The sequence below is a fragment of the Moschus berezovskii genome, chromosome 5 (assembly GCF_049115385.1).
Source record: "Moschus berezovskii isolate FMDL1 chromosome 5, NW_MosBer_1.0, whole genome shotgun sequence".
Classification (NCBI taxonomy): domain Eukaryota; kingdom Metazoa; phylum Chordata; class Mammalia; order Artiodactyla; family Moschidae; genus Moschus; species Moschus berezovskii.
Genome location: NC_142464.1, coordinates 120767443 through 120779958, shown reverse-complemented (window position 1 = coordinate 120779958; position 12516 = coordinate 120767443). Strand labels below are relative to the sequence as shown.

At 45.3% G+C, this 12516-nt stretch overlaps 1 protein-coding gene across 1 annotated transcript in view; it reads left to right on the top strand.

Annotated features, from left to right (window-relative positions):
• TAPT1 (transmembrane anterior posterior transformation 1) overlaps positions 1-12516 on the top strand; it is a 59915-nt gene that overhangs the window by 35269 nt on the left and 12130 nt on the right. The window contains exons 4-7 of the mRNA XM_088836537.1: positions 3795-3957; positions 6813-6948; positions 8796-8893; positions 9075-9144. Coding sequence (XP_088692663.1) covers positions 3795-3957; positions 6813-6948; positions 8796-8893; positions 9075-9144 — 467 coding nt within the window. The remainder of the gene's footprint in view (positions 1-3794; positions 3958-6812; positions 6949-8795; positions 8894-9074; positions 9145-12516) is intronic.

Sequence of the window (12516 nt, the reverse complement as noted above, 5' to 3'; positions counted from 1 at the left end):
GTGCACAGAAAGCAGGGGATCCAGTGGAAATAGGCCTTTTTTTCCTCTCTCTTTTTAGAAACAAAGAGCAAAAATTGTAGCCAAATTTGGTATTTAGCACAATCATTTTTCCAAATGAGATGACAGTACAGTGATAAATTATACAGTATGAAATTATGCTGAAAGGTCAAACATGCTCAGTTGTTGATTCCTGTGAGTTTAAAAAGTTCTTTTAAAGAAATGTCTAGAATAGTAGGTGGGAGTGAGAAATTGCCTTCTAGAGCCAAAGGCCGAGAATCAGATCCTGTCTCCGCCACTTGTTAATTCCGAACTGCAGCTGCTGCAGGCACGTTCCTGATGCCCTTGGGGAAAGTAGGATGATGATGGTCCCTTCCTCATAGGATCTTGTAGGGCTATTCGCACGAAGTGCCTAGAGTGGGACCTGCCACACAGGACCTGAGGATTGTGGCTGTTTCTCCAGCGCTTCTGTATTTTCACAACCTGGTTTAATCCTAGGCAACATAAAGCTGAACTAAAGTTGTTTATGCTAGATTTCGAACTTAGTATCGTCTTGGTTTAAACAGTGTGGTATTATGTTATTTGAGATTATAGCTTTTCAACGTTTGGTTCAGTTCAGTCGCTCAGTCATGTCCAGCTCTTTTCAACCCCGTGGACTGTAGCCCGCCAGGCTCCTCCATTCATGGAGTTCTCCAGGCAAGAATACTGGAGTGGGTTGCCATGCCCTCCTCCAGGGCATCTGCCTGACCCAGGGATCGAACCCAGGTTTCCCACATTGCAGGCAGACTGTTTCCATCTGAGCCACCGGGGAAGCCCAGTTCCTTCTTAGAGAATATACTAACTCATTGTTCCATTGTTGCAAATGTTTATAAAGAGACACAATTGAACATATATGTGTTAAAAGTCCCTTCATCTCTTAAAGAGCTTTGGCTGAGACCAGTTAACTGAGTAGATGCCATTCTAGTCCTAAAAGCTCTACAGGTTTCTGCTTTAATTGTTACCTAAATCCTTTTGGTAACTAGTGCAGATTCGCTAATACCATTCTGCATTTCATTCCTGTCGTTTTCTTTCATTCATAAAACACAGCCTGCAGTGCTGAAAAGGAAGGCCCCGACCGTGGCCGGTGTGTGCTCTTCAGCGCATGCCCATCTGTGCCCGCGCTTCGGCGGGGACGTGGGCGGGCGCTCCTGGCTGATGCTTCCGTTTGTGCCCCGGCTGTCTTGGGGGTGCACACAGTCCAGGAGCCCAAGAGTGTCCGCATGTCTCCTTTTCTCGTTCTTTGCATTAGAGATGTTCACCTCTGGCTCTTGACAAATGCTTATCTCGGGGTGGGGGAGGGGCAGCGCATTCCCTTGAGCGTTGCACAGCCCTCGGCAGAGTTCTGTGCTCTCGGCTCAGTGTCCGAACTAAGACATAGCTCGCTCCGGATTTCATGGGGAAAACAGGGCCACGTCTGTGGGAGAGAGAAGAAGAGCATTGGAGACAGAAGGGGACAGAGAAGCGATGGCAGAGACGCATCAGCCTTGTCCTAGAGGCAATTTTCCCCAAGATTTGAACTTTCACTGCTGAGAAAAACTCCCCTCGGTCTCTTGCGGCCATCTCAAGACCCGGGTGTGACCTGGACCGTCCTGACCCGTCTCTCCAGCTAAGCTCGTTGGTTCAGCCCAGGGTCATCCGCTGCCGGCCCTCCCTGGCCGCAGTCTTCACAGAGTCTGCCTCTTTCCGGGGCGTTTGTCGGGTTCCGTGCTCTGTCTGTGATGGGACAGAAAGCCGTGCCCAGGGCACATCGCTGAGGTTCTGCGTGCCTCACTGTCGCCTTACAGCGCACAGCGCTATGGGCAGCACTTACCTGTCCTTGCTGAACCCAACAAGGATGTTTGCAAGAAAAGCGCCCCAATCTGAATGTGTCCAAGGGCTCGGCAGGAGCTCAGGGAGTAGGTAGCCAAGGAACAGCCAGTAAGTGAAAGCTCAGGATGCCGGCAGCCCCTGGAAAGGGAGCTCACCCCTTGCTGCTGCTGCTGAGTCGTGTCCGACTCTGTGTGACCCCGTAGACGGCAGCCCACCAGGCTCCCCTGTCCCTGGGATTCTCCAGGCAAGAACACTGGAGTGGGTTGCCATTTCCTTCTCCAATGCGTGAAAGTGAAGTCACTTAGTCGTGTCCGACCCTCAGCAACCCCATGGACTGCAGCCTACCAGGCTCCTCTGTCCATGGGATTTTCCAGGCAAGAGTGCTGGAGTGGGTGCCATTGCCTTCTCCAAACTCACCCCTTCAGTTCAGTTCAGTTCAGTCGCTCAGTCGTGTCCGACTCTTTGTGACCCCTTGAATCGCAGCACGCCAGGCCTCCCTGTCCATCACCAGCTCCTGAGTTCACTCAAACTCAAGTACATCGAGTCGGTGATGCTCACCCTTTAGTAGGAGCCAGAGTGCCGTCATGGTGGCCGAAGTGAAGAGGCTCTGCGCCTCCTGATGCAGATCTTCAGGCTTTCTGTTGATCGTGTGGTGTGTAAAAGCTGCCAAGGCAGGGGGCTGAGTGTTTCCCATCTTGAGGAGTCGGCCTGCAGTAGACGGAGAGTAAACACCTTTCTGTTCCAGTCACAGGAACTTTACGTGTCGTGATAGACATCTTAATTTCTTCTTTTGTAATGTATTTTTTCCCTGTATCTTAGGAATACATTTCCATTCACAGTTTAGGTTTAGCTCTTTGTACTGTGACCTAGGAAGTAAGGAATGATTCTGCTCATATTAATTAGGGAGAAAAGAAACACCGTCGGCACTTGCGCCCCTGAGGGTTGGGGTGCCAGCCCCACGCGCCCCGGCCAGCCCACCATACCCACGGTCCCTCCACATCCAGGCCTCCTCTCTGTGGTCCCTCATCCATGGACTCACCAGCCACAGGTCACGTAGTGCTGACGTGCGTATTTATTGAAAAAACTCCACGTATAAGTGACCCCATGCAGTTCAAACCCATGCTATTCAGGGGGCAGCTGTATCTCCAACTCATGTTCCAGAAGGCTAATGTTTGTAATACAACCATCCTACAAACTAGTGAGAAGATATGAGGAGAGAATCACAGAAAGTACAGATAAATACATAAAGAAGCGTCAGTGTTCTACTGAGAGAAATCAGCAGTGGAACTGCAGGGTGGGATTTCTCACCAGTGGCATTAGCCAGTATCCCTGATGGGTGCACCTGAGCCCCCGGGCATCTGGTGCGAGTGTGAACCGGAGCAACTCCTGCAGAGGGCAGCACGGCCATCAGCAGAAGGACGAGGGAGCGTGACGCGAGGTCCGGTGTTTGGACTCTACCCTGTCGGTGCGTTTTCACTCACGAGGCGTGACGTGCACCTTGCGTCATGGTTATAGTTGCAAAAGGCTGGAAGTCTGTCCGTGTTATGTTCCATTGTGATGCGCCTGCGCAGTGGAACACCGTGCTGTCAGAACTGATCGTGGAAAGTAGCGGGGAACGCTATCCCTGTGTCAGAAGGGCCGCGCCCGTGGGGTCCCGGGATGCTGGTGAGCTGGGAGGCCTGTGTCCTCACTGTGGAAGGAAGCCCATTGCTTCCAGGCGCCCGGCCAGCAGCCACCTGCGCTCTGTGGGTGCTCGTGCAGGTTCCCACGTCCTCACATTGTAGTTCCGGTCTAGTGTCTTTATGTTCTCTACCTGGGCAGGAGGTTTGCCACTGTCGAGCAGTCAGCGTAACTTTTCAGTTAGTGTGAAGTTTTTTCCCGTAAAGATGATTTATTCCAGAGCGCAGAAGGTGAGACTCACCTTTATTACTACTTCTCGTCTGCTTCAGGGACAGGCGTGTGCTTCAGCCCGCCCAGGTGTGTGACATGCTGAAGGGGGTCATCCTGGTCATCTGCTATTTCATGATGCACTACGTGGACTATTCCATGATGTATCACCTGATCCGGGGGCAGTCGGTCATCAAGCTGTACATCATCTACAACATGCTCGAGGTGAGTCCGGCAGGCCTGGCCCACAGCACACGGCTTCCCGCACCGGACACCCTCCCGCTGGCTCTGCCAGGGGTGCCTCCAGCCTCTGGGGTTCGTGCCGTCAAGGGTGGCCTTGTGAGAACGCACATTCTGATTTAGAATCCCTCTAACAAGATGGTGCCTGTGCGTCCCAGGGCACACTGGGGACAGCTGGGTGCAGGGCACCATGTGTCCTCCAGTGGGGAGGAGGGCAACCGGCTGCCTAGACATTTGGAGTCAGTGCCCCCTTGAGAATGTAAATTGTCAGATGACAGGGGAGTTTATTTTCCCGATTCATTGGAAACCCATATGTGCTTTTTTTAGAACTTGAAATCTTATTAAGATATTTTTAGGATTATGTGTTTATTGGCTATAGTAGATTTATATTTTAAATTGCTTTTAAATTTTCACACATAACAAGTAAATGATTTCCCAGTTTCTCTAAGTATTTAACGCTTTTAATACAATATGTCTTCAAAGTACACTACACTTTAAAGTAGTCATCCTGTGAAAATCTGCATATATATAAAAATTAAACAGTTATACAAAGTGCAAAATAAAAAACCACTTTGCTTTATAGGCAGAATCTTAAGTTTTTTTTAAGTAGTAAAGTAACCTGGGTTATATCGTTAACCTTTAAGATTCAGTTTGCACTTTTCTGCACTACTCTTTGGGGACACCAGTAAGGTCTCCCTGTCCCTTAGATTCAGTTCAGTTCAGTTCAGTCGCTCAGTCATGTCCAACTCTTTGCGACCCCATGGACTGCAGCATGTCAGGCTTCCCTGTCCATCACCAACTCCCAGCACCTACTCAAACTCAAGTCCATCAAGTTGGTGATACCATCCAACCATCTCATCCTCTGTCATCCCCTTCTCTTCCTGCCTTCAATCTTTTCCAACATCAGGGTCTTTTCCAGTGAGTCAACTCTTCGCATGAGGTGGCCAAAGTACTGGAGTTTCAGCTTTAGCATCAGTCCTTCCAATGAACACCTAGGACTGATCTCCTTTAGGGTGGACTGGTTGGATCTCCTTGCAGTCCAAGGGACTCTCAAGAGTCTTCTCCAACACCACAGTTCAGAAGCATCAGTTCTTTGGCATCCAGCTTTCTTTATAGTCCAACTCTCACATCCATACATGACCACTGGAGAAACTATAGCCTTGACTAGACGGACCTTTGTGGGCACAGTCATGTCTGCAGTGGGTTTTCCTGACACATGGTGGACATGTGGGGTGCTGTGGGGCTGCTGGCCCCTCTGTTCTGCCGCTGCCTGGGTGTGATAGGTGGGGACTTCCCGTCTCTTCACAAAACCACGTGCTCTAGCCTTCCTTCTGCTGCTGCTAAGTCACTTCAGTCGTGTCTGACTGTGTGCGACCCCATAGACAGCAGCCCATCAGGCTCCCCCGTCCCTGGGATTCTCCAGGCAAGAACGCCTTCCTAGTTGCTCCTGAATTCATGGACTGAGATGAGCTGGAACCACTCCCCAGCTTCCTGGTGCGGGCTCGCTGCCGCACACCTGCTTTGCCGGGTCAGGTGAGATGGCAACAGTGGGTTTGGCTGGGTTTGTGAAGCAGAGTAGCCGTCCTGCACTCCCCTCCCTCCCATCAAAGAAAAGCCCAGGCCTCCTGTCCCCTCTGGCCATGTGGGTAGCTCTCCTTGTCAGGCCCCATTGCCTCCTCCCTGGGGGATTGCGGCTGACCAGGCTTCTCCCTCCCCCCAAAACTTAAGATAGGTGCCTCCTGTTGTACAGCATCTCCCACAAGGTGCTTTTGTTGCTGTTATCAGGAAGGAGACCAAGCAGGGGGATCCGTGAATTGCTGACCCCTGTGGTTTAAATACTCACTCTCTCTCTGGACTGCGGCTGATGATGTAGTTTAAGCACAGAGGACCAGTCCAAGCTCTAGTCTAGAGATAACCCCTCCAATCCTGGTTGCCCTGCACGTGTGTCCAGCTGCTGAGTGACTCTGTCTTCAGCTTGTCATCTGTGAGGTGGACATATTAGGAGAATTACAAGGTTTCCATGAGACAGCAAATAGAAGGAGCTTAGCACAAGCCAGGCGTGTGGTGGGAGCTCCCTCATTGGTAGCTGTCTTTTCTTCATTTGGCAAATGTTTAACCAACACTTCCTGGATGCAGAGATTCCCAAGAGCTCGAGGTGGACAAGCCTGATCCCCTGGCTAATGTTCCACAGGTGGGAGAGAGGCAGTGATAAATACCATGAAGAGGAACAGGGTGATGCTTTAGAGACCACGGGAGCCACCAAAGGTTGGATAGGCCAGGAACGTCCTGTCTCACAATGTGGCGTTCTAACTGAATCCTGGATGATAGCCCTCCTTTTTTTCTTTTTTATGTGCTTCTTGTTATCTATTAGACTATACTCATGGAGATCAGTACTTGCAAATGTCTTCCAGGAATAAATTTGCTTATTATGTTCTTATATGATAAACTTCAGGCAAATCACAGCTATTGTTACTTACCAATATTAGGTGTGAGGAGAATGGGTCAAATGATATATCTGTCCTTAAAAGGTTGAGTCCTGAATTTAAATTCAAAGAGGTAAAACCAGAAGAACTATGATTTTGATGTGTCCTCTCCCTTGTATTTTTATGACTGATGTTTTCCTTGTTACAAACAGGGCTAGTTAGACAAATTCTGATTCAGTTAGTACAACACTTGGGCGCTCCGTGTGTGTCAGAGAATAAGAAAATGTGAGCGATTCAGTAAACAGCGGCCCTGTCTCTTTTGGAGCTCATCTCCTCCCGTGTTTCTGTTACCTCTGAATTTTAACAAGATGTACGGATGGCATAGTGAGAGACGTGCGCCTCCATTTTTCCCTTTAGGTAGCAGATCGCCTGTTCTCCTCCTTCGGACAGGATATATTAGACGCGCTCTACTGGACAGCGACAGAGCCCAAGGAAAGGAAACGGGCCCACATCGGGGTGATCCCCCACTTTTTTATGGCCGTCCTCTATGTCTGTATCCTTTTACACTTCTCGGAAACACCAGCCATCAGCGCGTGTTTTATATTATTCTGTTTGGTTAGCTGTTTCTCAGACTTAAAGAGGTGTGTGTGTGCCCTAAAGATCAGTGTGAAATGTCTCCTTTCTTTTGAGAAATTGGTTATGATAGTCTACTTAGTCCTTGAACAACACAGGGACTAATCCAAGTCTGGGGCTTCTCCAGCTGCTCAGTGGTAAGGAAGCCACCCACGAGCACAGGAGACGAAGACGATGCAGGTCTGATCCCTGGGTCAGGAAGGTCTCCTGGAGAAGGAAATGGCACCCCACTCCAGGACGCTTACCTGGGAAATCCCGTGGACGGAGGAGCCTGGCGGGCTACAGTCCATAGGATTGCAAAGAATCAGACACAGCTTCGCAACTAAATGGCAGCAGCAGCAGCAGCAGACCGAGTGTAAATTATAACCAGTCTCTGTTTCCGATGGTTCAGCCAGCGACAGACCCTTTGATGCTGTGGTATCTTACTGCTGACAAGACATGCGTGTGAGTGGGCCCATGCAGGTCGAACCCCTGTCGCCCAGGGGGCAACTCCAACTGTAAAGTGAAGAGTCCCACGTGTGCATGCCCCTTTAGACTGCTGAAAACTGGCTATAGGGGAGGATTTTAGAATAAAAGGGTAGTTATATTTATACATACTTCAAATTTATATACATCTATATAGCTTTCTCATACTTACATTAGAATTTTATAAAGTTGCCTTTAAACCTATGAATTCTTTGTTATAGCCTTCAGCTGAGAATGTATGCAGTTCTTCAATAAAAAATAAATGAAAAATAAAATGTATACAGTTCATCTAGAAGTAAAATTTGAAATTAGCTGGGGAGGAATTTTAGAGGTTTTCTTTCCCCCTCCCTCACCTGCATCTGAAAGCTTTTCTTTTGGAGAATAAACGTCTTATTGTGTAACGCAGTGTGCACATGTGTGCATGCTATACATGCCTGTGTGCTTCCATACCTGTGCACACTGACACTTGTTTCACACGGGAGCAGTGCCTGCGTGCCTCCATACCTGTGCACACTTACATGGGAGCGGGACTGGTTCACAGGAATGTGTCATGTGGTTTTCGTTTTGTACTGTCTTTGAAAGAGCAATGCTTAAAAGAATTGGGTTAACATTTGGGAAGTTGAGGGACTATTTGGGGAAAATGTCTGTGGCGAGTAAAAGATTGTTTCAGACACAGTGGAGTAAAAAGTTACTGTTCTAATTTAAGCTCTTCCACAGGCGATACACTTCTGCAGCTCATGAATATCTTCGGAACTGGCATCTGAAGAAGAATCTTAATTAGCAGACATTTCTGACTCCTGCCTTCCCCACCCCCCGATGAAACCCAGAGAGGAAAATCAGTTCCAGACTGACTCTCACTTTATGTTCTTTTCTGTTTTAGGATGCAAATTATCTGAATTCACAATGTATATATCTAAGTCTCTTCTTTCAGTATTTTTCATAATGTATTCCATTATTTAATAAACTTTTTGGAGACCCCGTTTCCCAAGCATCTTGCCAAATGCCAAAGCTCCAGAAGGAACCAGACGGCTCTCCTCCAGGGCTCACCGTCTCAGTGGTTGGGGTCGTTTCTGCTTTTGTTTGTTCCGTAGTTTGTTCATAGGTTTCATATCCCATCAAATGTGTATCAGCTGTAGCTCATAGGGAAGTTACAAAGATGGTAAAGTACTTAAGTAAGGCATGATTTAGAAAGCATAGTCGTATTTTCCCCCATTGTAAACTTCTGAGATTTTAATAACATTATCTGTTAATATAAACTGGAACCAGAATTCAGTTTTTCCCTTGACATCAGTTAACTGCTAGTTTTGCATGCCATCCTTATAATGGTTCAAGCAACAACTCTCAACGTGGCTTTTAACTCACACAACAAGTCCCTGCTTACTATCATGATGTCTAATAATGTAAGTATGAAATTTTACTTTACATTTTTGAGGTTGTATGAGTACTTTACATATTCTAGATGGGAGAAAATTGTTTTTTTTTTCTTAATTGTTATTTATTCTCTGCGAAGTTTAATATATAGCATGTCACTTTTTAAAACTGTGGTAATAATAAAGGTGACTTTTGTGTTTTCTCTTCCAGTTTGTTGAAATTAAAGGAAGTGTTTTTAAGAAGTTCGAAAAGAACAATCTTTTTCAAATGTCAAATAGCGGTATGTACAATCAGATTCTACTTGAAGCTTTATGCAGTGTTACTGTGTAATTCATTCTGAAATTCTTAATGTCACATTTCCAACAGGCCACAATTTCTTTGACTTAAAGCTGTGTTTTCTCTTAACTCTCTCAACATCTTTACCAAGTTTTTTGTATTTTGGTTATTGTGATCTTGAGGATGTTTAATATAACAAATAATTTCAGGCATTTGTATAGGACTTTGCCATACTTTCATACAGTGGTGTAGTGTGGCGCCATACTTCACCATACTATACAGCACACAGTGCTGTACAAATGCCCGTAATTATGTATTTTATCTTTCTAACTCGAAATTTCTTGGAAGCTGCTGATATTACTCCATTTTACAGACGTGTAAACTGAAATACAGAGAAAATGATCTGACTCACTCAAGGTCACCCACTTAGCCACTGAGAGAAGAATTATGACAAACCTCAGATTGGCTCTTAGGCCTCTGCTTTCTCAGTTATGACTTACTGCCTCCTTCCTAACTCTACAGAGTGTGAGGGCACAGAATTTATCCCAGAAACATTACCTTAACATAGTTGTCACAATCAGAACAGCAGTGTCTTGGTTCTCAAGGTGTGGCCCACGGATCCCTGGACGAGAGTCTGCGAAGTCAAGACTGTTCTTGTGAAGATGTTATTTATCTCGTTCACCGTGTTGCCATTTGCAGCGTGGTGGGAAATGGGGGTGAAAAAAGCCAAGGAAAGACCACCAGACACCCACTGGAATGTCCGGTCCAGTGGCTGCCCGTGTGTGTCAGTGACGCTGAGGCGTGCCCGGCACTGAGGGCCAGCATGAGATCCTGCAGCTGCTCCGGGAACCCTTAGGGGGTTTCCTCCAGCCTTACACGGTCACCTGCCCTGTCGCGCAGCAGCAGGAACACGGTTTCACAAAAGGACCTGTACGACAATGGTTATGGCAGCCTTATTCACAGCCCCAAATTAGAAACAACACAGATCCTCCTGCTCAGAGGAAAGCAGATAAATAAATGCCAGTATATCTACCCTGCGAACACTGCTCAGCAGTTAGAACTTCTGTATTTTCAACTGTATAGAGGAATTTCAAAAGCTTTATGCTAAGTGAAAAGAGGCCAGACATAAATAAGTCCATGCTGTGTGATTTCATATTTATGAGGTTTGTGATCAGACAAAATTAATTTATGATAATAGAAATCAAACTGATTGCTTATTGGGGGTGGGGATTGGCTAGGAAGGGATGTGAGAGAACTTACTGCAGTGATGGAACTGTTCATGTTTTAGTTACAGGAATGGTGGCAGAGCTTATGCATTCATCAGAACCCATCAAATTCTACATTTAAAACTTTGCATGTGTGTAAATTTTACCTCTGTATTAGGCAAGGAAAGTAATGGCACATGAATATATTAAGGCAAAGGAGTGTTTGGAATTATAGGAGATTTGATAACTAGGCAGGGACAAAAAGAACTCATGAAAAACTTGAGACCGTTCTGTGGAGCAGTGATAAAACCTTAGACCTCAAAGCTGTGAGAGGTGGTATGTACTTGTGTCTTTCTGTGCAGGAATAGTCTTTCGAATGTGTGCTGCCAATCTCTGAATTTGAAAAGAAAGAGGAAGGGTAGAGACAGGAGGAAATCTGAGACAGGATTTCTTCTGTGGAGTCAACTATGAGAATTTCACTTGTAGCAGAAATCATGCTGTTTTTATTTAGCAGCCTGATTTGAGTAGGCACTCTTTGTAGAGCTGTAAACTAGGCATGCAGGTCTTTTTAAAGTTTTAACAGGTTTTAGTCTTTATTGTGCGGAGGAGATTGTGAACAATTTTCCACCTTCTCACCAGTATGTTGAGATAATTAATTCCCCATTCCTTTCTTTTAGAAACAAGTCCCCAGAATTATAATCTCTTAGCTTAGAAAAAGTATTTCAGTTTTAAGAAAGCTCTGAAAACAGTGGCATATTGATCAAGCATTGCATGTGAGTTTACAAGAAATTCAAGAGTATATTATGGCTTAAAATGGTTAATAATCAGCATGAAAAGTCTTGCTTTTTGTTAGAGGCAGAATAGCTCATGTTACAATGCAGTGTGGTCTGCCGTGTACCCCCTTCTATCTCTCTCCTAAGGTAGCCTTAAAACCCATTCCCACATACGAAAAAGAAAAATCTCTCCTAGAGAGAGATGCCGCGTAGGTAGGATCAAATTCAGTACCTTGCGCGAGTTTAATGTTGAAAACCTGGTTTGGAAACTTCAGAGAAACTTTATCCCTTTCACTTTATTGCCTGACTGCATTTTTCTTTCGGGGAATTGTCCGAGGACACACGAAATAGAGTTTAGTTAATAAAACCCAATTTTTTAACTTTTGGTCCTTTCTTCCACTTCATGTCAGTGTAAGCCCCAGCTGAGTAAGGAATCTAGGCCTTTCTGATTTGGGTTCTAAAAATGAAGGGTTTTAAATAGTTTTTAACCCACTGACACTGTGAACTGTACATTCAGAAAGATCCTGAAGGCGTTATATTGGTGTGAAGTAAGGTTCCAGCTCAGGGTGATTCTGTTTAATTAAGTCTCTTAACACAAGCCTGTGTACCTGCATTCATTTGAATAACTGTTGGAAATAAAATAGTCACTTCACATTTAAAATGTGATTGTAAATACGTTAAAGCATATCCATGTTAGTGGTAACTTAGAAAAAGGAGATTAATAATTTGAATATCAAAAATACTTTTAATCTTCTTAATAACGATTAAGAGAAAACATTCCCATTTTGGTAGAAGTTTCACTTTTTAACTAACGTAAGAGTTCACCCCAAGTCAGACAGAGATTTATTTCATTCCATTTCCTGATTACATAGTGTCTTAGATGCTGATAAGAAGATAACAGCTTAAAAAGTGAAATGTATTAACCAGCCCTTAGCCGGAATTTAGTTCTTTGCTTTTATTGTATTCATTCAGACTAGGCTCAGAATACTTAGTAATTAAGGTGAATATCATCATGAAACCTAATTTTTGGCTTATTTTATTCCCCTAAATTCCCTTAGTAATGCCGTTGGCTTTGTTAGCTAGCTAAAGGAGTCATCCAGTTGGTTCTTGTATTCCAGACCTGAAATACTTAGTGGATCAGAAGCAGTCTGGGAAGCAGGGGTTTTAGGTTACCCAAAGTCTTGTATTTTACTCTCTGCTTCTATTTTTTTCTTCTTTTGTAAAGTGAAAACAGTTTCCTTATGTCTCCAAAGACCATTGGAGGAATTTGACTAAGTTTGACCAGATTGATGGTTTGAACATTTTTTGAGGTTTGTTGAGAACTGGCATTTCTGTACTAGGATTATGTTGGTGAAAGAAGTAAATGGCTTGCCCGTGTGGCACCACCCTATAAATAAA